Genomic DNA, 21,649 nt, shown 5'->3' on the forward strand with positions numbered 1-21,649 from the left:
ACATAAATTGTAATAGCAAAATGTATTTATTAGTAAACAAAACAAAGAATGTACTAAAAATTTGAAAAATGTATGATAATTTTCAATGAGGTATTTTACATTTAATGATATCTTGATACATATTTAATCCAGATTTACATACTTCGAAATATAATTCTGAAGATTTAAACTAACAATTTAAAATTTTATGGCAAGTTTTAAACCTATAGTTATTTCTTAACTAGACTAGAATTCGCGATAAACCTTTTTGTGCTTTATTTGAAAGTTTGTCAGGTCAGTAGAAAAGGTATTAAATATAAGCCATAAAAACAGGAATAATAAACAAATATTTAGAAAAGTAGAATCGGCTGAATTTTAAACTAATTTTATTTATGTTAAGCATTAATGTTCGGCAAAAGGCCAACATTTATTAGTATGGTAAAAAAGGCACACAGTAAAATATTTACAGTTTTGATTTAATACTTAGGTAAGTGAAAACTTGTATACATCACAGTTTACATACTTCTTTTATTTAAAAGTTTAATTCTATATTATTATATCCAGGCTCTCCCCTTTTCCTTATTTTAAAAGAATCATAATGCGATTGCAGAGCTCTTACCCTAAGACGATTTCAAAAATGTTTCTTATTTTCTAGAAATTTTTTGTAATAGGCGAGGGGAGAGGTTGGAGAGTTGCCCGTTCCATGTTCCAAATAAGGTACAATTTAATATAGAAACTAAACCCTATAATTTTAACCTGGGCAATAAAACATGTTTTATTGAAGTAGTACAAAGATTTTCAATTAATGAAGTTAGCTGTCAGTTCTTATCGGCCTGGCCAATTAATCTTACAATTTAACCCACATATTAAAAATCTTTCATTTCTTAGTTTTTAAAAATTCTTTTGCCAGGGCACAATAATTTAATTACAATAATTGAAAATCATTCAATATCTTTCACCAAGTCTATTTCTTACAGAGGTTCTTAATCCTGATTCAACTCTTTTCCTATCATCTTCTCTAGATCTTTCTCTGCTGCCTCTGTCAATGCGTGCTCCACTACTTTCTCTTGGTTTTAATGAGTAATTATCTCTTTCTTGTGGAGATCTACTTCTTTCCCTATAAACGCTGTTCTTCGATAAACGATCTTCAATTGCTGGACGTTTAAGCTCGCGATCGGCAATCATCGTACCGACCTTACTGCCCCCGGTACGGCGATTATCATCATCACGGCGGCGATAACTTTCCTCAATACTTGTGCTTCTTCGAGAAAGTTCTCTGTTTGATTCTTTTCGATATGAATTGGATCTTTCGTCGGAATCATGTCGTGAACGATCTTCTGAACTCCGATTAGAACGGATTTCTTCCACCTCCCTACGTCTGTCGGCGTCAGTATATGTGCGTTCAGATTTTGTTCTGGCCAGAAATTGTGCCATGGTTTCAGTGCTACTTTTTAACCTTGAAATAGTTTCCTCTTTCCGTGCAATCTCCCGTTCAATATCTTCATCGTAAAACCTTAATCAAAATGATAGTTGTACAATCATTGTAGGCATAGGGCAGATATCATAATAGTAATAGCATACGTATCAGCGAAAGATTAATTCAAATGTGTAAGAGAAATTGAATAAAAAAGCTTATCAAGTGATAAAATACGTGTGCCATGTTAGAGGGGGGGGGGGGCGGGGGAAGGGGGTTAATGCAACCATCTCGTTATCAGTGAGCAAATGGAACATAGAATTCAAATTTCCATCTGAAATTTTGCATGAGTAATCCTTGGTAGGTCTATTTTCCCTAAATCGAACAAAAAGTTGAAAAAAGTAACGGCTAACGGCTCAGCCGTTTTGCCATTTTTTTGTAGTTTAAATTAGTCACGAAACCTATATCCACATAATACTCTTTGTCACTCCAAAACGCTATCAAACGGTTCTAGACTGTAGCTGTTGGTACCAGAAGTTTTAAAAATGGTTATTGCTATCATTTAACATGAATTAAACCAAAAATATGTTTTTAAAAGTTGATTCCTACGTAATTGATGATGGATTTACCTTGAAAATAGGCAAAAAACGGCTAAAAACGGCTAAACGGCTGAGCCGCCAGCCGTTACTTTTCCAACTTTTTGTTCAATTCAGGGAAAATAGACCTACCAAGGATTACTCATGCAAAAGTTCAGATCGAAATTCGAATTCTAGGTGCCATTTGCTTACTGATTACGAGATGGTTGCATTAAAAAAAAACCTTTAGTATTTAGGTATTTTTAACATGTTCTCCCGTGAACTCTACAGAACCACTATAGTTTTTTTAACAGAAATTAAATCAATGTGATCACTTGCTTTATCTGCATCACTTGTTTATTTGTGTAAAAATAAATTTTAACTGACAAAATACCTACTAAAACTAATAAATGACCGTTAACCCATTTAAATAATTTTAGTGGTGATAAGAAAGAATTGTAAACAAGTTTTGATTTGCTACAAACATGCAACTAATGACAAGTAAGGATGTAAAAATCCATAAAAGGAAAGCTCAAAAAATCAGACAGACAAAAGACTAAGAACAACGCATTTAATATAAAAAATATCTGTTCTTAAAATCTGTAAAGGGGGGAGGGGGGGGGGGGTATAAGGTGACTCGTAACACGACATTACAGCAATTTTATTTCGGGTAATACTCCCTTAGTTTAAGAGATAATTGGATAAAAACTATTTGGTTGCGTCAGTAATAACCCCAAGTTTTAGTATCTTCCATAAAAAAAAACTAACCCAGTGATTGGATTTGGTCATTCTATCTTAAATTCAGTACTTCTCCTGTGCTTTTAATGATTTCGAAACAAAATCTGTTATGGTGGGTCAGTAAAAATAGATTCAAATAGAAGAAACGGCGATTTGACCGCCGCGCCCCCCGTTCACCGACGTTTTCAGCCTCCGCCACCAAATTATTTTTATATTTATCGCCGAATTAAGCGATTTGGAATTATTTGGGACCATGTTGTTTTTATTGGCAGCGGCGGAAAACGACGGTGAACTATGGAAGCGGCGGTAATGACCAACCTAAAAACATATTTGAAAATAAATAACATGGTCTTAAATGATTCCAAAATGCCTAATTCGGCTAAAAATGCAAAAAAAAATTGGGCGGCAGCTGAAAATTGAAAAATTTTAGAAAAAAACATGATCTCAAATGATTCCAAATTGCCGAATTTGGCTAGAAATGCAAAAAAATAAATTTGGGGTGGCGGGGGAAAATGGCAGTGAACGGCCGGGATGCCCCCCTTATCTCAAAATTACTTGATTACTTAATACGAACAAATTAAAAATTTTAAATCTGTAATATAGATATATTTTAATAGATGGGACAATTCGAACACGTTTAAATTAACGGCAAGAGCTATCCGTTACGGACGTTTGAATTTAACCTGTTAATAGAAAAGCTTTCCTCTTTAAAATATATTTTATTTGGTGTTTAAACAAGATTAATCAGTAGGTATATTACTTAGAATAAAGAATTTTCAAGAATCTTGCTATCTTTGTATTTAGGGAAGATCTAAGACTATTTTCATGTGAAAAGACTAGTCTGATGGAATTTTGTATATTTGTAAAGGAATTACCCCCCCCCCCCCCCACCCCCCTTTTCAACCTCCCTTCCTTACATCTTGAGGTACACGAAGAAATTTAATTTTCAGTAAAAATACTGAAGAAATACTTAAGCTTACCTAGCTTGGGGGGTATGTGTTGCTTGTTGAAAATTAACATGTACTGTCTGATGATTTCTAACCGACATTTCAGATCTTTCCATTCTATCACGAATACTTGACTCCTGTCTTGAACCTGCCAGCCTTATTGACCGTTCATCCACCATTTCCGGACTATATTCTCTCATTCTTGGCTGTTGTCTTTCCGATGGTGGAATATCATCTATATCTGGGCTGTATGAATGCATTCGTTGTGTAACTTGACGATGTCCGTCCCTATCATCCTCTATCCAGCGTTCTGCACGTTGACTAGCTAAATCAGTCTGCCGAGGACGTGAATTCACAACATGAGACGGTGACCTGTCATCAATTACTCGCATTGACCGGTCATCAACAACTCTATGTTGGCGAATATCACTTATACGCTGTTGTATCATTGAATCACTGAGAGAATGTTGTAATCGTCCTCCTAGAAGAGGTCGATCTGCTTGTATACGGGAAGATTGGGGGGAACGGGAGCGCCGGGTATCGTTTTCTCCATAATGTCTGACCTCGTTCATCTAAATAAGGTTTCTTAATAATCACATATTATTGCTGCAATTTTTTTTTAATTTTCCTCCTAGTTTTTTCTAGCAAGAAAGGGGGAAAATGGAAAAATATTTTTAGAACTCTTTATTTTATTCATATTATCCCCCCTCCTACATATTCTTTTATTTTTTTTCACCAAGGAGGGGAGAAAAGTGGAAAAAATGTTTACAGTTCTCTTAATTTTTACAACCCTGTATTATCGAGAAAAGGTAGGTATTATATTTTTTTTTGGCAAAAAGTAAGTTATACCTATCTTTTATCTAAGCATAAAAACCTACCGAAATCCTGTTAATCTGTCTTGGTCGAACATCCTCTATTTCATCAGAGTCCCTTCTAGACAACCTTGATGCAACACTTAAATTTTTTGATTGCCTTGACTCAACTGCAGAACTAAGTCTGGGGGAAAAATTTGATCTTGGTAACCTCTCGTCCGATACTTCAGTTATTCTTGTTCTTGTCAAAGATGTTTCTTTAGGTTCACTAACAATCTTTAACTGCCGCACCTTCAAAATTATTTAGTTATGTTTTGTTGTTAAACTTTTAACTTTAGTTTAAGAGCGGAAAATACAACAAAAATATTTGTCAACTTTGTTAGAATGACAGTTACAGTATGAATATGTGCAATCAGAAAAACCGTAAAAACGATAGGTTGGTTTAGTAAAAAGAAATATTGATAAATAAATTTTTTTTGAAGACACTAAAAATTGGCATACTTCTTGGTTATCTTGATTAAGTGAATCTCTCTGAAACCCAGGACGCAGAGTTTCAATACTAGTTTTAGTTGGTTTAGCTACCGCTGGGGAGAGACGGGACTGCAGGGAAGGATTCAGTGTGCTCTTCGTTACCATTGATTCTTGGTTAGGTCTAACTGGCTCTGCTATAAAAAAAAACACATAATAAACTACATATTACATTGTCGTACAATGGTATAATTACTTTAATTCCTAAGAGCTCATAATACACGACGAAACTTTTACGTTTTCAAACTCCAAGTTAGCAAAATTATATCCCAAAAAAGATTGCTATTTTGAGGTGGGTTACACCTCCTAAGATATTCCGCCCCGCTCACTACCTCGTGGTTGTGAAAAAGGGGGTGGAGGGGGGGGGGGGGCACTAAAGGATTTGAGCAAATTTTTAGCTATTGAAAAAGAGTAAATGGAGTGGGGGAGGACAAAATGGTCTAAATTCTTGAAACTTTGTACATAAGCCTAGTCCTATAGGTACTACATCTAAATAAAAATTTTGTATTTCTAGGTTAGGTTAAGTACGAAAACCCTGCGGAGATGGGGTTTTTACTTTTTAGGCCTTTTTTGGTCTATTTTGATGTAAAGACTTACCTTCAATTCTCTTTTCTTAGGTTTTTTTCCTTGAATACGCTGTGTCTATTCACAAGGACATTATTTAAGTAGATGAATATGCGGGCTAGATTAGTGGCTACCAGGGGTAAAGTGCTTTTTTTCATGTTTTGTGTTATATAAAATTAAAGGTTTTTTGTGTTTCGGTCCCCAACTTGCTAAATCATCTTGAATAATTTCCTATTGAATAAGACAGTGTATTCAAGGAAAAAAAAATTATAAAAAACAATAAAAGAAAGTTTCTACATCAAATAGACCAAAAAGGCCTAAAAATCCCATTCCCGCAGATTTTCTTATCTAATCTAAAAAAAATAATGGATTTTATTATTTAGATGTAGTACTTATAGGACTAGGCTAATTTACCAAGTTTCAAGAATCTATCTCAATATTTAGACCATTTTGCTCGCTGTTTAAGTTTAGATGTCATTACGCCCCCTTATGGGCATTAAAATGAAAAGTACTTTTACCTTCTTTCAGTTTTTCTTTTCCCTTTACTCCCTTTTTGCAGTAAGCCCTGAAAAAAATATTTATTATATCTGAAAATTAGTCCTTGATATCTCACTTAATTTTTTCTGATAATTTCTTTTTGCTTTTTTTCTATCTCATTTCTCACTCAGCCTCTACAATCGCATTTTGTTAATTAATACAAATTAAATATCATCAGGGATGATCGAGTCAAAGAAACTACACACGAAGTGAAATGCCTGAATTAAAAAATAAATCTTACTGGTATCTGGGGTCTTCCGGTGGAATTTCCTTTTTCATCATTGTACCATCAGACATCTTTCTTATCACATAAATCTTCTTCAACACTTTCTTGGTAGGAATAATATCCTTAAACATTTGATATGCATAATCTATAGGTACAAATAAATACTTTGCGCTTGAAAAATAATTTAAATTATTAAATATTTTATTTATGTTTAATTTAAATTTATAATTTTAATTAAAAAGTAGTTTTCGCCCCATTAAGAACTTGGTTTAAAATCTGACAAAATCTTTTTAGACGGTTAATAAATTACCCATGGTAGAGTGATCTTTGATAGAAAACGGTAGTTAGAACGCCCCAACCTTTGTAAACTGCTTGCAAAATGATAAATAATGTGATATTTGTTAAAAATTGAAAGGGGACTATCCACGAACAAGAGCACTTGATTCTAAGTACCTTCCAGCATTGATCCTGAGTGTTTTCTTTCAGAATATAATAGGTCACTATTAATACCTAAATAATATATTGACGAGAAAATTTATGTTTTACCACTTCAAGTTGAAGAAAAGTGAAAAAAATGTCCAGCATTTTTAGTCAAAATTCTATCAAACGTTTTGTTGAGTTCGGGGTGTCTTTAATTGTCCATGTTGTCAAATGATAAAAATTAAAAAAGTCAAAAGCACATTTACTATATCTCATATGTATGTTTAAATTAATGCTAATATGGATTAATTCAAAATCTATATAACACGAGTATTCGCATATGTATCATCATATATCTATTTTATTAAAAGAATTAGCTTCATAAAAGTTTTCAAAATCAATTAAAATACCTAAAAAAAACATGGTGAAACATAAATTTTCTCGTCAATACATTAATGATATATGTTGACCTATTATATTCTGAAAGCAAATACTTAAGATCAATGCTGGAAGGTACTTAGAATCATGTGCTCTCGTTCGTGGATAGTAGGGTGGGCCCATTTCACCCTTTTTTTAGATTTTACTGTTATCATAAGTTGTGGAAGTCATATATATGTATGATAAGCCCCATTCAAGTTTTAAAAGTGACTTGGCTCTTATGGCTGCCGGCGCGCGGGGGGTATAAATAGTACCCACCCCCTTATAAAACCAAAAATTTAAATTCCTTCAAACACAGGCATGTTGCATATCAAAATGACCGTATTGAAATGCTGATTACGAATCCGAAAACCGTTTTGAAAAATATTGCTCCTAGTTTGAATAAGATCTCATTAAGTACCTAAAAACAGCTGATTTTGTCAAAATTGTTCATTTTAGTAGGTTATTTGAAAATCATTTCAGACTGAATCAATATTTTTCAAAACGAATTTCAGATCTGTAATTAGCATTTCAATGCGGTCATTTTGATATGCAACATGCCTGTGTTTGAAGGAATTTCAATTTTTGGTTTTATAAGGAGGCGGGCAAATTTTATACCCCCCGCGCGCCCGTTGTTTTTGGATTAAAAAACCTCTTTCAAGTTTTACAGGGTTTTATATTGGCCCAGAAACCCTTGCAAATGTCTACTAATGTGAAATTCCAAAATCGACCCACCCTAGTGGATAGTCCCCTTTAAGAAATGTCATACCCTAGGAAAATATTGATAAAATAAAACTTTGTTTTAAATTCAAGGAAATAACAATTAAAATTAGGTCCATGACCAGCTATTTTGCTTGAGTGTACTTGCAAAATTTTGGTGATAAAATTAAACTCTAATATGTTTATTTTCTTCGCCCCTTTATTACTCTCATAATTGTTTTGTAGAGCAGTAACTTCAGAGATAATATTAATTTTATGGTATTGTTCTGTTGAATGTTTTTACACAAGTTCCTTGGATGAATAATGATATAGAAGTTAATGTTTACCTCTTCAGCCGAGACATCACTGAGGGTAGATTTTTTATTAATTTCTCCAACACTATCAGCTTGTTTAACTGTGGCTTTCATTGCAGCAGTATTAGAAACTTTGATTCTCAAATCTTCTGTCTTCTTTGTTTCATGTTCTGTTTGTTTTGCTTCCTGCTTCTTTTTGATGTTCTGACGTAAATCATCCACCTGTAAATTCAACCATTATAATAATATGTGTATTTAACTAAAAATGTATTCTAACAAACCAAGAAGAATTTAATTTACTTGAAACAATGAACAAACAAGTGTAAAAACACATGCATTTTTAAATAGATAGAAATAATATTAATATATTCACTGTCCTAAATTAAACTTTAGACTTTTAATGAAAATTTCTTAAATTTGGTACATGGGACTATAATCCCAAAATAATATTTCAAAAGAAGGATGTGCTCGACTTTAGCCATATACAAGTCTTCTATCCAGGGGTGTATATTCTGCACAAGATTGATTTTTTCCCCTGCTGCAAAATTTGTTATTCTTATTTCCCTCCTGTTTTTTTCCAGCAAGAAAGGAGAAAAAATGGAAAAATATTTTCAGAACTCTTTATTTTATTCATATTATCCCCCCTCCCACAGATTATTTTAGTTTTATTTCCCCAAGGAGGGCAGAAAAATATAAAAATAATGTTTTCATTTCTTTTAATTTTCATATTCCCCCCCCCCCCCCCAACAAAATATTTTTATATTTCCCCCCTTTAGCAGGGTAAATTTTTCAGAATATACACCCCTGCTCCAATCTCTAAAATTAATATATCCTAAAACATGTCAGGGACCTGTGTGAGGCTTTCCTAAAACGATAATCTCAACTGGTTCTACAGAGAAAAAACCTTACTACATAAAATATAAGGATAAAAAATGAGTGCCTGAGCTGCCATAATCTTCTTATTGAAAGTGACATCCTTTAGTTCCTCTTCGTCTCCACTACTATCCATCTCTCCGCCCTCTGCTCCAGCTCCGCCCCATAGGCGTGTCTTTATACCTAACAAAATTATCGTTTAGTTCAAATATATCTCTAAAACTATCTATGTTTCCGCCTCTATTTCAAGCTTCGTACATGTGTGCGTGTCTTAATGCCCGAAAAAGTATCACCCTTCCATACCTTGGCAACTATTTCACTGCCTCATAAACTTAAATTTAAGTATTTTGCTATATATGATTGCTTAACAAAAATAGCCTATTAGCTTCTTATAGGTATCAGCTTAAAAACTTCTAATGATACAAGGAGTAAACTCTTGTAATTTGTGTAAAGACTATGTAAACAATTCATGGAAAACAATATGAAGTAACAAAAGAATCATGATATTTTTTTTAATAATTCAGATTCAAAATTAAGTTAAAGGATAAATCTTATGAATACCTTGTCTCGGAGAAACAGCTCTGTATTCGTTGTGCCCAAAGCTGACTCTAATCTTTCGTTTCTTTTCTGTGGATACATCGTCTGTCTCCCTAAGCAAAGTTTGTTCTTTACTACAAATAAAAATTATATTACAAATTTGAAATTTTGCAAAACAAGATTTTATCAGTAATTTCAGAAACAAGGACATAGTAAGTATAAAATCACTTGATTGCATACTGGGGCAAAGGGTTAAAATATAGTTTTAAAAGGTCGCCGCGGGCTTGGAACTTGATTTTTGGTTAAAAGCAGACATGATAGATAAAATCGTAACTCCAAGTTTTGGTGATTTTTAACCCAATTCCTGATTGTGATTATACTATAAAGCGAACAGTAAGTTAGAAATATTGGAAATATGCATTCTTAACGAAAAGTTTCAATCTAAGACATTTGTTAATACAGAAAGACTAAATAAATTAAACATATTTTTATCAATTCTTAGAGAAAGGGTTTTTTTCCGACGAGCCTCGGGTTATTCTTGGAATATTAAATACGAGTAATCCCTGACCCCCCAAAAAAACATTTTGATAATATAGAAAGAACACTAAACTAGGTAGGTATGTAAATAATTCAATCTTATTTCTTATTTATTTGTCCCACAGTCCATTGTATAAATTTCTAAAAACTTTTTATGTATGTTTCATATCTATCTACTTAAATCACCGAAACAGGTGCTTACAGTCGATAACGAAATTATTACTTTTTTTATTACCTTGATTTTAAAGAAATAATGCTGGAGGCAGATTTGCTTTTTGTCATCCCAGATTTTCTTTGTTTTAAAATTCCTTTGCCTGGGTTCATTGGTTCTGGGGTGGTTGAACTACTCACTTTTGGAACCTGATATGTAAATAATAATAGGTATTACAATATAAAAATAACGAAACCTACACGTATATTTCAGCTGTCGTTGGGGGGCAACACGTCGTAAAATTGACGACCTCTCCATTTGCCCCCAAAATAAGTTAAGTTGTTCTTAAATCAATTTTGGTTGAAAAACTTACCTGTGTTGAATCAGATTTAGCGTCAAGCCTATCAAATGCAGATCTCTGTTCATCTTTAGTAACTTTACTTGATATTATTTTAGTTGAACCACTTGTGGTTACTACTTTACTGGGTCCGCTTGTTGTAACTATTCGAGACGTAGGCTTCGCCGAATCTACATTAATGCTTTCAGGTTCCTTAAAAAACAACATCTATAACTATGAATTTTATGATGATGATTGTATGTATGTAGTGATATGGTGGTGTATAGCGCACTTCTTCGTCGTCGGAGGTGATAGGATCGAATCTTGGTCCAGCACCACGTCATACTAAAGACGTTAAAAATGGTTCCTAATGCAACTGTGTCAGGTGCGCAACATTAATAGTTACAGTAGGAGGAATGCCATGGTCCGAAACGGGCGCAACTCATTACCATGCACAGTTAGGACTTCTCAGTCAAAAGTCGTGCAATTAAAGGGTTGGTTGTCTGATAGGCGTTCCTTAACCTAATACCCCGAGTGTCCGGATGTTTGGACAAAAAAGAAGACATTTAGCTCCCCTAGGTTATCCTGTGTTGTTGAACCATGGCGTTTAAATGTCATGGACAGCATCTCCGCCCGTATGAGGTAATTGACGAGGTATGGCAAGTGCAACAATATGGCACTTTCTTATGTAGTTAAAAAAGGAATGTGTTTAAAATTAATGCTGTGAAACAAGGCCGAAACTTAAGTATTGAATTAATTTGTTAACATTTGCAGTTTTGTATTTACTACAGGGGTGTATAATTATATTCTGAACTCTTTATTTTATTCATATTATGCCCCCTTCCACATATTTTTTACTTTTTTTCACCAAAGACGGGAGAAAAATAGAAAAAAATGCTTTTAATCCTCTTAATTTTTACATCACCCCACCCCCCCAACCACATATTTTTTATTTCCACCCCCCCTCAGCCGGGTCAAATTAAAAAATATACACCCCTGATTTACTATGAAGCACAAGTAAGAGGTCTGAATTTTGATAAAAAGAATTTGCATTTCCACCAACAAAGTAGAGCACATAATAAAAACAAGGATGACAACATCCATAAGTAGCGAAGCACAAAAAATCGTGAATGGGAATACGTGCAAGTAGATTTTAAGTGCTCATAACAAAGGGAAAAATTATTTTGAAACTGATTTCCCAAAAAGGTTTGAAAATTGGACCAAAAACACCAAAGATATGGAGAAATATGTAAAACATATAAAAATAGCCAAAAATCTGCTAAAAGGCAGTCTGACCGCCATAGTTAATTTTTTTAAATGACAGGAAATTTAATTTTGATATATCATATAACTGAAAAGAAATTTAAAATCGGACCATAAACACCAAAGATATGGAAAAATACGTGAAAACTTTAAAAAAAAAGCCAAAAACCTGCAAAAGGGCAGTATGATCGTCATGGTTGTTTTCTTTAAACGACTGGAAATTTTATTTTGATATCTATAACTGAAAAAAATTTGAAAATCGGACCATAAACATCAAAGATATGGAGAAAAATGTAAAAAATATAAAAATAGCCTAAAACCTGCTAAAGGCGGTCCGACCGCCATTGATGTTATAGTTAAATGTGCCCCTAATGATGGGAATGTTGTCAAAAAATTTCAGCTTTCTATCTTTTATAGGAGCTGAGTAAATCCCATTTCCCCCATAGCGTTACGGACTGACGGACAAAGTGAATTATAGAGTAGCTTTGCTACTAATAATTCTATGATTGTTTTCCAAAGCTAGACTAATAAACATCAGAAAATATTATCAACAACTAAAATTAAAGGGAAAAGTAGGTATCCGGTAAAATCCGTACCTAGTAAAACGATAAAAATTATGTTAAATTTGTCTATAGTTCTTTTATTAAGAAATACACACATTTAGTAAATATTATCGTTCTACTACTATTTTTAAGCCTTAAAACACACGCCTTTACGGATTTTACCCGCAACCTACTTTTCCTTTTTTAACTTCAATTCAGCATTTTATAACGGTTTATATTATTTTGAAATGTATTGTTGTCATCCCATTCCCAATTATTAGAAATATTACCTGTTTGACACCATCCAATCGATCAAAAACATTCTTCTTAGCTACTTTGGGAGCTGAATCCGCTTCGCCCAATCTTTTGAAAACAGAAGATTTTGTATCTTCTGTTGAATTGTTAGAAGCAGGAGGGCCCAATCTTGAAGACAATTTAACAACCGGCTCCGATTTAATGGTTGTGGTTGTTTCTTTATTATCCAGCTTTGTTGCTATTTTTCGTTTGCGTGCCTGTTGGGCCTGTGGTGAGGGAGAGCGAGAATTTTCCGTGGATTTTGGTGATTCTAAATAAAAATTGTATTATGTGTACATTTTTTTCCGTTTCTATTTTTAGCGGACAAATCCAGTCACTTTTGGATAATGATAGATTGTTTTTAAAAATTATAAAACTGACAAATATTCTTTACCTGAACGTTTCAATTTTATTTTCTTTGGTGAAATGGTTGCTTTTACATCATCCTGCAAAATATCATGATTTATAATTTAGGAAACTTGAGATTTGCCAAATATTTAATCAAAAAGGTTAATATTTATCTAGATTTATTAAAATACATTAAAGCTATTTCTACTAATTACAATTTTAAGTAGGACAGGGCAGGCGTATATTCAAAATAGGGTTTTTTAATTCGTAGAAATAGCTTTATATGATATTAATAAATCTAGATAAACAATAAACATGTACCTTTTTTATTAAATATTCGGCAAGGATTTTACTGTAACTTTGCCCTTTAGAATTTTTTATAAATTAAAGAAACAGTTGCATGAAGTAAAATTGGTAAGGTGAGATGTTTGGAGTAGTAATCATTAAAATATTAACGTAGAATATGATAATTATGGGTTAGCAATAATGACATCTAAAAGAAAAACTAACTTTTACCGGGACGGGTGGTTTTTGAGTTTGTTATCTACTCAAAAATACGTTTAATTTGTGATTGTAAAAATTACCATTTCAGAAAAAAAATTTAAAGCATTGTAGGTACTAAAAAAATTTGATATTGTTTAGTGTCATTACAAAAAGCTAGGTACCTCCAAAGACTTATTTATAATTCTATCTGAATTCAGCTTTTCCGCCACAATCTTGGCGTGTTTAGTCACTTTGATAACATCTCCCAGAATTGTTACTCCCAAGATCTTGAGAGTATCTCTGTCTAAATCTGTTAACATTGTCATATCCATCCTAAAAGATAAATAAGTGTTAATAAAACTCAAACTTTACAAGGACAGCAGCATGCATACTTTATTTTGTTGAATAATATCACGTAACTGTAATGCTAGTAATATTAATACGAGACTGAGAAAAAACCCAGGCAGCTACGCTTATCCTATTTGCAAGGTTTTTGTATGTAGCTTAAGATATCGATAACTTGTAAACAGATTAGGTTCTTCATTTGAAGGACGCTGAACATTTGATCCGGGGTGGTATTGGGCTATTTCACTTTCAGATTTGGAATGGTTTTGTGCTAATTTTCGACCCATTCTTTCTCCTTAGAATGCGGAACCTTTAAGAATGGAAACGAAATTACAAAGACTCCGTATAATTTTCTCTTATCTTGTCGGTTAAGGAGTATGGAGGAATAGAAATTGCGTAAAAAAGGTTATAAAAAGTATTTTGTTGTGTGAGACGGATCTATTATGAAAATTTTACACTTATAGTTTTAATATGGAGGGGAGACAATTGTATGACAAACCTGTTGCTTACAAAGCTATCCGCATAAGTTGCAGCACTCTCATCTTCTATCCCGGCTTCACGAAAAAATCTGACCCATTTCTGGATCAAAACCATTTTGTAAACTAACTAATAACTGGTCTGTAATTATACAAAATGCTTTAAATATTTATAAATATTTTATAAATTGAGACCGAATAAAAGACATTATTTCAAAATGCAAGATTAATAACATATATTAATACAATAAATATCACATTTAACAATATGTTGCACATTTATGATGTTTTGGATTGATTAGGAAGAGTTTAGTTAGTATCTAGCATGTCACACATGAGCCTGTCCATGCTAGAAACTGTTCCTGCATCGCCATCCCCCTCCTTCAGTGCTCCAGTAAGACCTATAAACATGATTAGATGGATAAGCAAATATAAGTAAAAGTTTTTAGTGTGAAGCTCAAAATGCGAGAAAGTCCTGGTCCGACATTACTACAAATGTAAATGAAATTTTTTTTAATGAGTCTAATTATCATCAAGTTAGAATGTTGATTTTTTAGTGGTTTACACTAGTTCATCATATATTACATTATAAAATTATCTTTATAGCTTGTTTAACTTAACTTTATAAATGTTTATGTAACCAATTGAAACAATCAAATACACATTTTGTCTATTTTATTATCCATGAAATCCTGCCTGTGTCAGGTTTACTGTCCTCAACCTCCATTGCCTCTTGTGGCTCAGGTAAAGAATCCAGAGCTTCCTAAACAGATTTAAAGATTAAACCATCAGCTATAATAAAAAAAGAAGGTGGGGAGGGGTAAGTTATTCAGACCATTTTTTTAGTTGTAACACCCCCTTTTAAAACATATTTAAACTAGGTGCCAGGAAATAAAATAAACTTTTTAAAAATTTTAATATAACCCTTGATATATTTCATACCTTTCATATCTGACACGCATTGCAATCATAAAGGGGTAGTTTCACGAAAGGCATTTGAACTTAATTTAGTGAACCGCATATTTTTTCCTGGTTAATTGGTTAAACTACATTTATATGGCATATATTTGCAAGAATTTCAATTTTCTACCACGTAGTTTTTAAAATATCATTTTTAAATTGCATATATCACAAAAAAAGACGATTTACGAGTCTTGATCTTTTAAAAACTACGTAGTAGAAAATTGAAATTCTTTCAAATGTATGCCATATAAATATAGTTTAAATGCATTTTGTGAAACTACCCCTTTCATTGTTTCAAATTTCTTTTTATTTAACCTTTTGGTTTCTACTTTAAGTTCACTTCATATACGGATACAAATTAGATAACTAAACGGCATACTACATAAGATGTTTCTAAAAATGAAAATTAATTCAATTTTACCTGAATAATGTTCTTGACTTTATCCAGCTGATCTTTGAACTTTGTGGTAAACTGAACTCGTCTTCTTTTCTGAACCATTAGCATGACCCGCAGGGTTTCACGGGCTTGGTGAGGTCTGTACTCGTTAATGAGATGGTGCATGTGAATGAATAACAAGTTTATATCATCCAATTTTTCTTCGCGTTTACTAGATTCTGGGCACTTTATTAGCATGTCTAATAGATCTAGAAAATTCATTAATATGGAATGATTTAACTTTCTTAGTTCTTTTTTACGGTCTAGATCTTTAGATGGTAATAACTTTTTAATGCCTTGTGATTCTAAACTTTGAATAATAGCATCATCGTTATTTATAGTTAGACCAAACATGCAGTATGTATCATGTAAAGGGGGAGGTGGTTTAGGTGCAGTTCCTTTTTTAACTGCTTCATCTGTATACATTTTTACATACTGCATAGGTGGAATAGGCATGGAGCTAACTTGAGCAACATCTCCATTTCCATTTTGTTGTTGCTGTGCTGACATTTTCTTATAAATATAATATTATAATCTGTAATTAACATTCAATGATTAAATGTTCAGCATTTTGTAATTTTTTGTATGAAATTTATAACATTTATTATGTGTTTTTGACCAAATATTGCCAACACTTAACCACCATCCTGTATGAATGAAGCTACAAACATAGATATATAATAATACCCACAATAAAATAAAACTAAAAAATAATAATTTAACAAGTAATGTATGACATTAATGATAGATATCTTCATGGTCAGCAACGTATCTGATAATCTGTTGGGGAGTGAGAAGTTTCTCTCCATGGTCATCAGGGATCTCAAAGCCAAATTCATCTTCCATGGCCATGATAACCTAAAATAATAGATTGTTGATTTCATTAACTTTTATCCCCTATAAAATCTTTGATACTTGATCTAAAAAGTAATCACTGTCCACACGAAGTCAAGATAAAGATCTCGGAAAATAAAAACCTTTCGTCGAAACTTCCTACTTTTCTGTTAATTATCATTCAATTCTACCAAACAAGGCACTTATATGATTGGTATAATCCTCTATTTTAAAAGATCAAGGGTTCTAGTTATAGATTTAAAGGAAAATGTTTTGTTTTTCTTCTATTGTTTTGATTTCTTGAAATAAAACACACAAAGAACGAAATTAATACCTCAACATGATCAAGAGAGTCAAGACCAAGGTCTTTGTAAAAGTGAGAATCAACAGTCAACTTCTCAGGGTTAATTTTATCATACAGGTTGAGAACAAGGAGAACTCTTTGTTTGATGGTCTCTAGGTCCATGGGTTCAGCACCAGAGTAATTTCTGATTTGGTTCAACATAGAGCCAGCGGGGGCGATAAACCTAAAGGGAAAAATTTACGAAGACTGGTTTAATGTTGAATGAAATTGGAGAATCGAGATATGATAAGCTTATTGTATAATATTAAAATTAGGGATTATTTACCCAGCTTATTACCTAATCTATTTATCTTAAATGCAATTACATATCAAAAAGACACGTCTTTAAAAGAAAAACAGTTTAAGTAAATAAAGGTTCATTATCTTAACAAAAATAGGAACTAGCGTGAATTAAATGTAATTAATGATTTGTATAATATAAAATGAATTTACCTAATTCATCAATTTAAACCTATCAGTATAGAATTTCCTAAAAACTTTCTATTTTAATAATCCCTACACAGACCTGGTATTGGCAGATTGAACATGTCTAGACAAAGGTAAAGATGCCATCCTAGACTCTACTGCGGAGGCAACCATAGTTCTGGCAAGGGTATTCCTTCCCAATCTGGACATACACAGCCTGGATACAAAAGACATTTTTTATCTGAAAATATTATAGTTAATTCATTTAGATAAGCGATAATTAATATTAAAATTTATTAAACACTAGACAATTAAATTAATTAACAAAATAGCAACTCAATAATTTTTATGTTGTTCTACCTATTCAAAATAAACTTAGACATCCTTGCCCAAGAGATCTCTTAACATCACATTTCAATTACAATTTTAAGTTTAGAAAATTTTATATATTGATAATATTGAATTTTTGGGCATTTTCATTTTAAGCTCAGTTCTGTAAACCTATTTGTCACACCTTCGACAGCTTAATCACAGGTGGCGTAGGTGTGACAATCACACGTGTCGTTCTTTAGTCAACTCACACCATACGCAATCACACCTTCAAGTCACACCTATGACGTCAATCACCCCTATTTTGGATTCACACGTTTTCGTGTGAGAAGATTTTCATCACACTATGCTGTCGCAGCTGAAAACAGCTTAATCACAGGTCCAGCATGGAAATTTTCAATAAAAACGCGGCATTGCGCATAAGAAGGGCTTTCCTCTCATATCTAGCAGACAATTACAAAAAAAAATAAACAGAAGAAACGTAAATAAACAAACAGACGAGACGAAGCGAACATATACACAAAGGACGAATATTTGATTTATCATTTTTTTCTATGTTTATTTAAATGTTTAACCAAATTATGATTTTATGAATAATTTCAGATAATTTGCAGTAAGAAGGTGAATAATGAAGAAGACAACATTGTGGATTATAAATGGAGATTTACAAACTCTAATTATCAAGTGAAAAAAAAGCTAAAATCGAGATTAGATACATCCTAAAAATATATAGTGGATAATGCTTTACAAATTATAATTGCAAATGATGGTGAAAGCTATTGCAGTAAAACCTGCCAAAAATAGAACATTTTTTATTACAACCCATAACAGTTTTATCAAAGAAAAAATCGGTTTCGGATATATTAAAGAACTTTTAATATTATATATGAAGTCATATTTGGTTCCATTAAGTATTTATAATATCTTATGTATGTATAAAAAAAAAAAATAATAATCTGCCAAAATATCTGCATTTCTTTTATTTCTATGTTACGTATTATATTTGTATCAAACTGCATCATAACTACAGACGGCATAGCAAGACGTGCAATGCAGGGATCTCAAGGGATAAGACAATAGTTAATAAATATATGTATATCCCCTATGATTATGCATAAAATTACCCCTTCTGTATATTGAAATTAGTGGTTGAAACTTTTGAACACTCAATTTAATAAAAAAAACTATTAAAAATTTAGCAAGAGTCCCATTAGTGTAAAGCCAACGAATAAGAAAACATTATTATAAAACTTTGGGGACTGGTATAATGAACAGACCATTGTCCCCATCTCTCTCAGCATACAATGTCATTACAATTGAAGGGAAAATTAACAGGCAAATCTTACAACTTATTTGCATGGTTTTAGGCCATACCATATAAATGCTTTGTGTGCAGCCGCTCAGGGATCTAAATGGATAAGAAAATGGTAATTAAATTTATGTAAATCCCCATTCATGATACACAAAATTACCCCTTCTGTAGATTAAAATTATTGGGTGAAACGTTTAGACACACATCTTCATAATTCAACCAATTAAAATCAATTGAAGTCCCCAAAGTTGTAAAGCAGACGAATAGAAAACGTTATAAATACTTTGTGTGCGGACGCTCAGGGATTTAAAGAGATAAGGCAATGGCCAATAAATTGATGTAAATCCCGATTGATAATGCACAAAATTACCCATTCTGTAGATCTAATTAGTGGTTGAAACGTTTGGACACACAACTTTATGATACAACCAATTAAAGTCCCCAAAGTTGTTGAGCCAACGAATAAGAAAACGTTATAAATGCTTTGTGTGCGGCTGCTGAGGGATCTAAAGGGATAAGGCAATGGCCAATAAATTGATGTAAATCCACATTGATGATACACAAAATTACCACTTCTGTAGATTACAATTAGTGGTTGAAACGTTAAGACACACAACTTTATAATACAACCAATTAAAATCAAAGTCCCCAAATTTGTTAAGCCAACGAATAAAAAAACGTTATTGTAAGACCTTGGGGACTAGTGTGATTAACAGCCCATAGTCCCCTCCCTCCCTGGCGGCCGCTAGTACTTTATATCTGGAGAAAAAAACGTAATATGACAGATGTCCAACCTTAACAGACGAAATTCAAAATAAAAATTGGTCCTTTTTTATTCTTCTTATCATTTACAGGCAACTAACCAATTGATTGCAGCAGTAGATAAACCTATGGTCAAGCAGCCTATTAGGCCGGCCCCTTGGTGGAAACCCGGACAGGGTAAATGGTCAAGCAGGTGTGTTTGATGCAGGTTTGCCCGGGGACTTCTTCTCCATCTCCCCGGATAGGACCACTCCGGAAAAGCTTGCATCCTCGGTCCTATTGATATCTTATAACGCGGTTTAGGTAAAGAATCAAATCCGTCAACACGCTTTAGCACAATAGTACCTTGAATTCTTTAAATTTATTAATTTTATGTTTGTCAGTCCGTACGGTTATCTTTCTAATAATGAATTTAGGCATGTACTTTCATACACTATAGGTAATTGGTACAGAAACTAAGCTTCTAAAAACACGATTGATGTTGAAATATTATTAAGATTTACCAATAATAAAAGTAATGAAACATTCAGACTTAATTTTATTAATTTAAGCACAACAATTAAAACATTTATGAAAATAATTTAGAATGTAAGTGAACAAATATGGTATTATTTTTGTTTCTAAGTGTTGCCACTACTTTTAAGGTTGTCAAGGTGGCTTATTAACAGAATAATTCTTGGAAATCTCGTTAACTGGGGATGGGAATTAACAATCCTGTCCTCCTCCTCTGACATCCAAAGTCCTTAACAAAAAGATTAACTTTAAAATTAAAATATTGTCAAGTAGATCAGGTGTTTACATAGGTACTTAAAATACATAATACCTATTGAAAAAAAAAGAGATTGTAACAATTTAAAAAAACATTATTATCCTATTATATAAGGAAATTTATTTATTAAGATTGTGATATCCATGGAAGGTTTTGGGCCAGTTATAATAAATTATTTAATAATATTATGGCCAGTTATAATAAATTATTTTTATAATATGGCATAAGTACATTATAATTTTCCTAATTTACAATGAAGGGCGAAAGCCCTACATTCTGAGGTCAGAGTAACTGGAAGGTTAAATTAAGAATTGAAATATTTTACTTAATATTTAAGTAAAAAAATGACATCTAAAGATGAAAGTAAAATGGGTTTAGTTTTTAGAAAAATGTGATAAAATACCTGAATAAATATATTGCAATTTGTATGATTTGATGTTTGCTTCCCAACCATATAAACATTAGCTTCATAGTTCTGTCCCCAAATTCCACGAGAGAAACAATCTGTCAACAAATGAACTTCATTCAGTCTGAAATAAAAATATTGTTTAAACCTCCAAATTATAAAATTTATTTTTCACAAATAATATTAAAAATAAAAACAGTAGGTATTTAATTATAATTAAACATTAGAGTTAATCTGTTAATTAAAAAACAATCAACAACCCGCTTTACGATTTTAAAACTTAAGAAAATGACGAGCTTAAAATGCGTGTTGTTTCCGTGCTAGTCAGCTAACGATTGAAAATTTTTTTGTTTTTGGAAGACGATATTCGTAAATAAAAAATTTTACGCGGATTTATAAAATGAATTCTATGGCTTATTGTAAGTTTGACTTCTAAAGTTGAGCAGAAGTTGATACAAAAGTGTTGTTGTTACCGGTGTACACATTGTTGTTGACAGCTAAAATCTTGTCACCCGTATGTTGTTGTTTCACACCTAGCAGTCACACCACACGTATGTTTATAGAACGGCTACGTGTGAGCAATTTCCATCACACCTACGAAATCGAAATCAGGGGTGAGATAGGGGTGACTAAATTCATGCGTGATCACAGCTTACTCACACGGTGTTTAAAGAACCGACCTTTAGTGTCCGCCATAGTTTATTTACTTGGT

The 21,649-nt window shown here is 32.5% G+C and overlaps 3 protein-coding genes and 1 long non-coding RNA gene across 11 annotated transcripts; all 4 read right to left on the reverse strand.

Annotated features, from left to right (window-relative positions):
- Window positions 1–7: 7 nt before the first annotated feature.
- LOC145313634 (uncharacterized) lies at window positions 8–14,521 on the reverse strand. 8 transcript variants are annotated; one of them, XR_013877431.1, is made up of 16 exons: window positions 14,380–14,521; window positions 13,718–13,868; window positions 13,099–13,150; window positions 12,701–12,975; window positions 10,642–10,818; window positions 10,353–10,477; window positions 9,605–9,693; window positions 9,111–9,226; window positions 8,204–8,392; window positions 6,336–6,442; window positions 6,076–6,122; window positions 4,967–5,130; window positions 4,532–4,756; window positions 3,687–4,225; window positions 736–1,492; window positions 8–504 (listed from the first exon to the last, which is right to left on the reverse strand). XR_013877431.1 is itself a non-coding variant. In XM_080153131.1 (15 exons), the coding sequence occupies exons 1-15, from the start codon at window positions 14,472–14,474 to the stop codon at window positions 925–927; spliced, it is 2,919 nt and encodes a 972-aa protein (XP_080009257.1). In that variant the 5' UTR covers window positions 14,475–14,521; the 3' UTR covers window positions 8–924. The 8 variants fall into 8 exon arrangements, 2 of the variants coding, with proteins under 2 accessions (XP_080009257.1, XP_080009256.1); XR_013877430.1 differs by having other exon boundaries at window positions 722–1,492; XR_013877429.1 differs by having other exon boundaries at window positions 8–169; window positions 9,605–9,714.
- Window positions 14,522–14,564: 43 nt separating this feature from the next.
- On the reverse strand, window positions 14,565–16,295 carry MED7 (mediator complex subunit 7). Its single transcript, XM_080153135.1, has 3 exons — window positions 15,741–16,295; window positions 15,053–15,119; window positions 14,565–14,757 (listed from the first exon to the last, which is right to left on the reverse strand). Exons 1-3 carry the CDS (start codon window positions 16,263–16,265, stop codon window positions 14,666–14,668), a joined length of 684 nt encoding a protein of 227 aa, XP_080009261.1. The 5' UTR covers window positions 16,266–16,295; the 3' UTR covers window positions 14,565–14,665.
- ND-ACP (NADH dehydrogenase (ubiquinone) acyl carrier protein) lies at window positions 16,290–17,620 on the reverse strand. The gene is made up of 3 exons (XM_080153136.1): window positions 17,459–17,620; window positions 16,924–17,116; window positions 16,290–16,613 (listed from the first exon to the last, which is right to left on the reverse strand). Exons 1-3 carry the CDS (start codon window positions 17,590–17,592, stop codon window positions 16,494–16,496), a joined length of 447 nt encoding a protein of 148 aa, XP_080009262.1. The 5' UTR covers window positions 17,593–17,620; the 3' UTR covers window positions 16,290–16,493.
- Window positions 17,621–20,372: 2,752 nt separating this feature from the next.
- LOC145313638 (uncharacterized) lies at window positions 20,373–21,597 on the reverse strand. The gene is made up of 3 exons (XR_013877432.1): window positions 21,411–21,597; window positions 20,935–21,061; window positions 20,373–20,504 (listed from the first exon to the last, which is right to left on the reverse strand). It is a non-coding gene; the product is annotated as an uncharacterized LOC145313638 (long non-coding RNA).
- Between the last annotated feature and the right edge of the window lie 52 nt (window positions 21,598–21,649).

This window comes from Acartia tonsa, chromosome 3, assembly GCF_053477335.1.
Source record: "Acartia tonsa isolate MP-2025a chromosome 3, ASM5347733v1, whole genome shotgun sequence".
NCBI lineage: Eukaryota > Metazoa > Arthropoda > Copepoda > Calanoida > Acartiidae > Acartia > Acartia tonsa.

What these genes read in the sequence shown, in the direction of transcription:
- LOC145313634 (XM_080153130.1), bottom strand. Translation starts at nt 14,474, where the DNA reads ATGGTTTTGATCCAGAAATGGGTCAGATTTTTTCGTGAAGCCGGGATA. An exon ending in ATTATTTCTTTAAAATCAAG is followed by an intron (nt 9,715 to 10,352) that starts GTAATAAAAAAA and finishes TTTTATTTGTAG; the next exon opens with TAAAGAACAAACTTTGCTTA. An exon ending in TTAATCAAGATAACCAAGAA is followed by an intron (nt 4,757 to 4,966) that starts GTATGCCAATTT and finishes ATAATTTTGAAG; the next exon opens with GTGCGGCAGTTAAAGATTGT.
- MED7 (XM_080153135.1), bottom strand. Translation starts at nt 16,265, where the DNA reads ATGTCAGCACAGCAACAACAAAATGGAAATGGAGATGTTGCTCAAGTT. An exon ending in AAGTCAAGAACATTATTCAG is followed by an intron (nt 15,120 to 15,740) that starts GTAAAATTGAAT and finishes AAATCTGTTTAG; the next exon opens with GAAGCTCTGGATTCTTTACC. An exon ending in GGACAGTAAACCTGACACAG is followed by an intron (nt 14,758 to 15,052) that starts GCAGGATTTCAT and finishes TCATGTTTATAG; the next exon opens with GTCTTACTGGAGCACTGAAG.
- ND-ACP (XM_080153136.1), bottom strand. Translation starts at nt 17,592, where the DNA reads ATGTCTTTTGTATCCAGGCTGTGTATGTCCAGATTGGGAAGGAATACC. An exon ending in GTTCAATCTGCCAATACCAG is followed by an intron (nt 17,117 to 17,458) that starts GTCTGTGTAGGG and finishes TTTTCCCTTTAG; the next exon opens with GTTTATCGCCCCCGCTGGCT. An exon ending in ACTCTCTTGATCATGTTGAG is followed by an intron (nt 16,614 to 16,923) that starts GTATTAATTTCG and finishes CTATTATTTTAG; the next exon opens with GTTATCATGGCCATGGAAGA.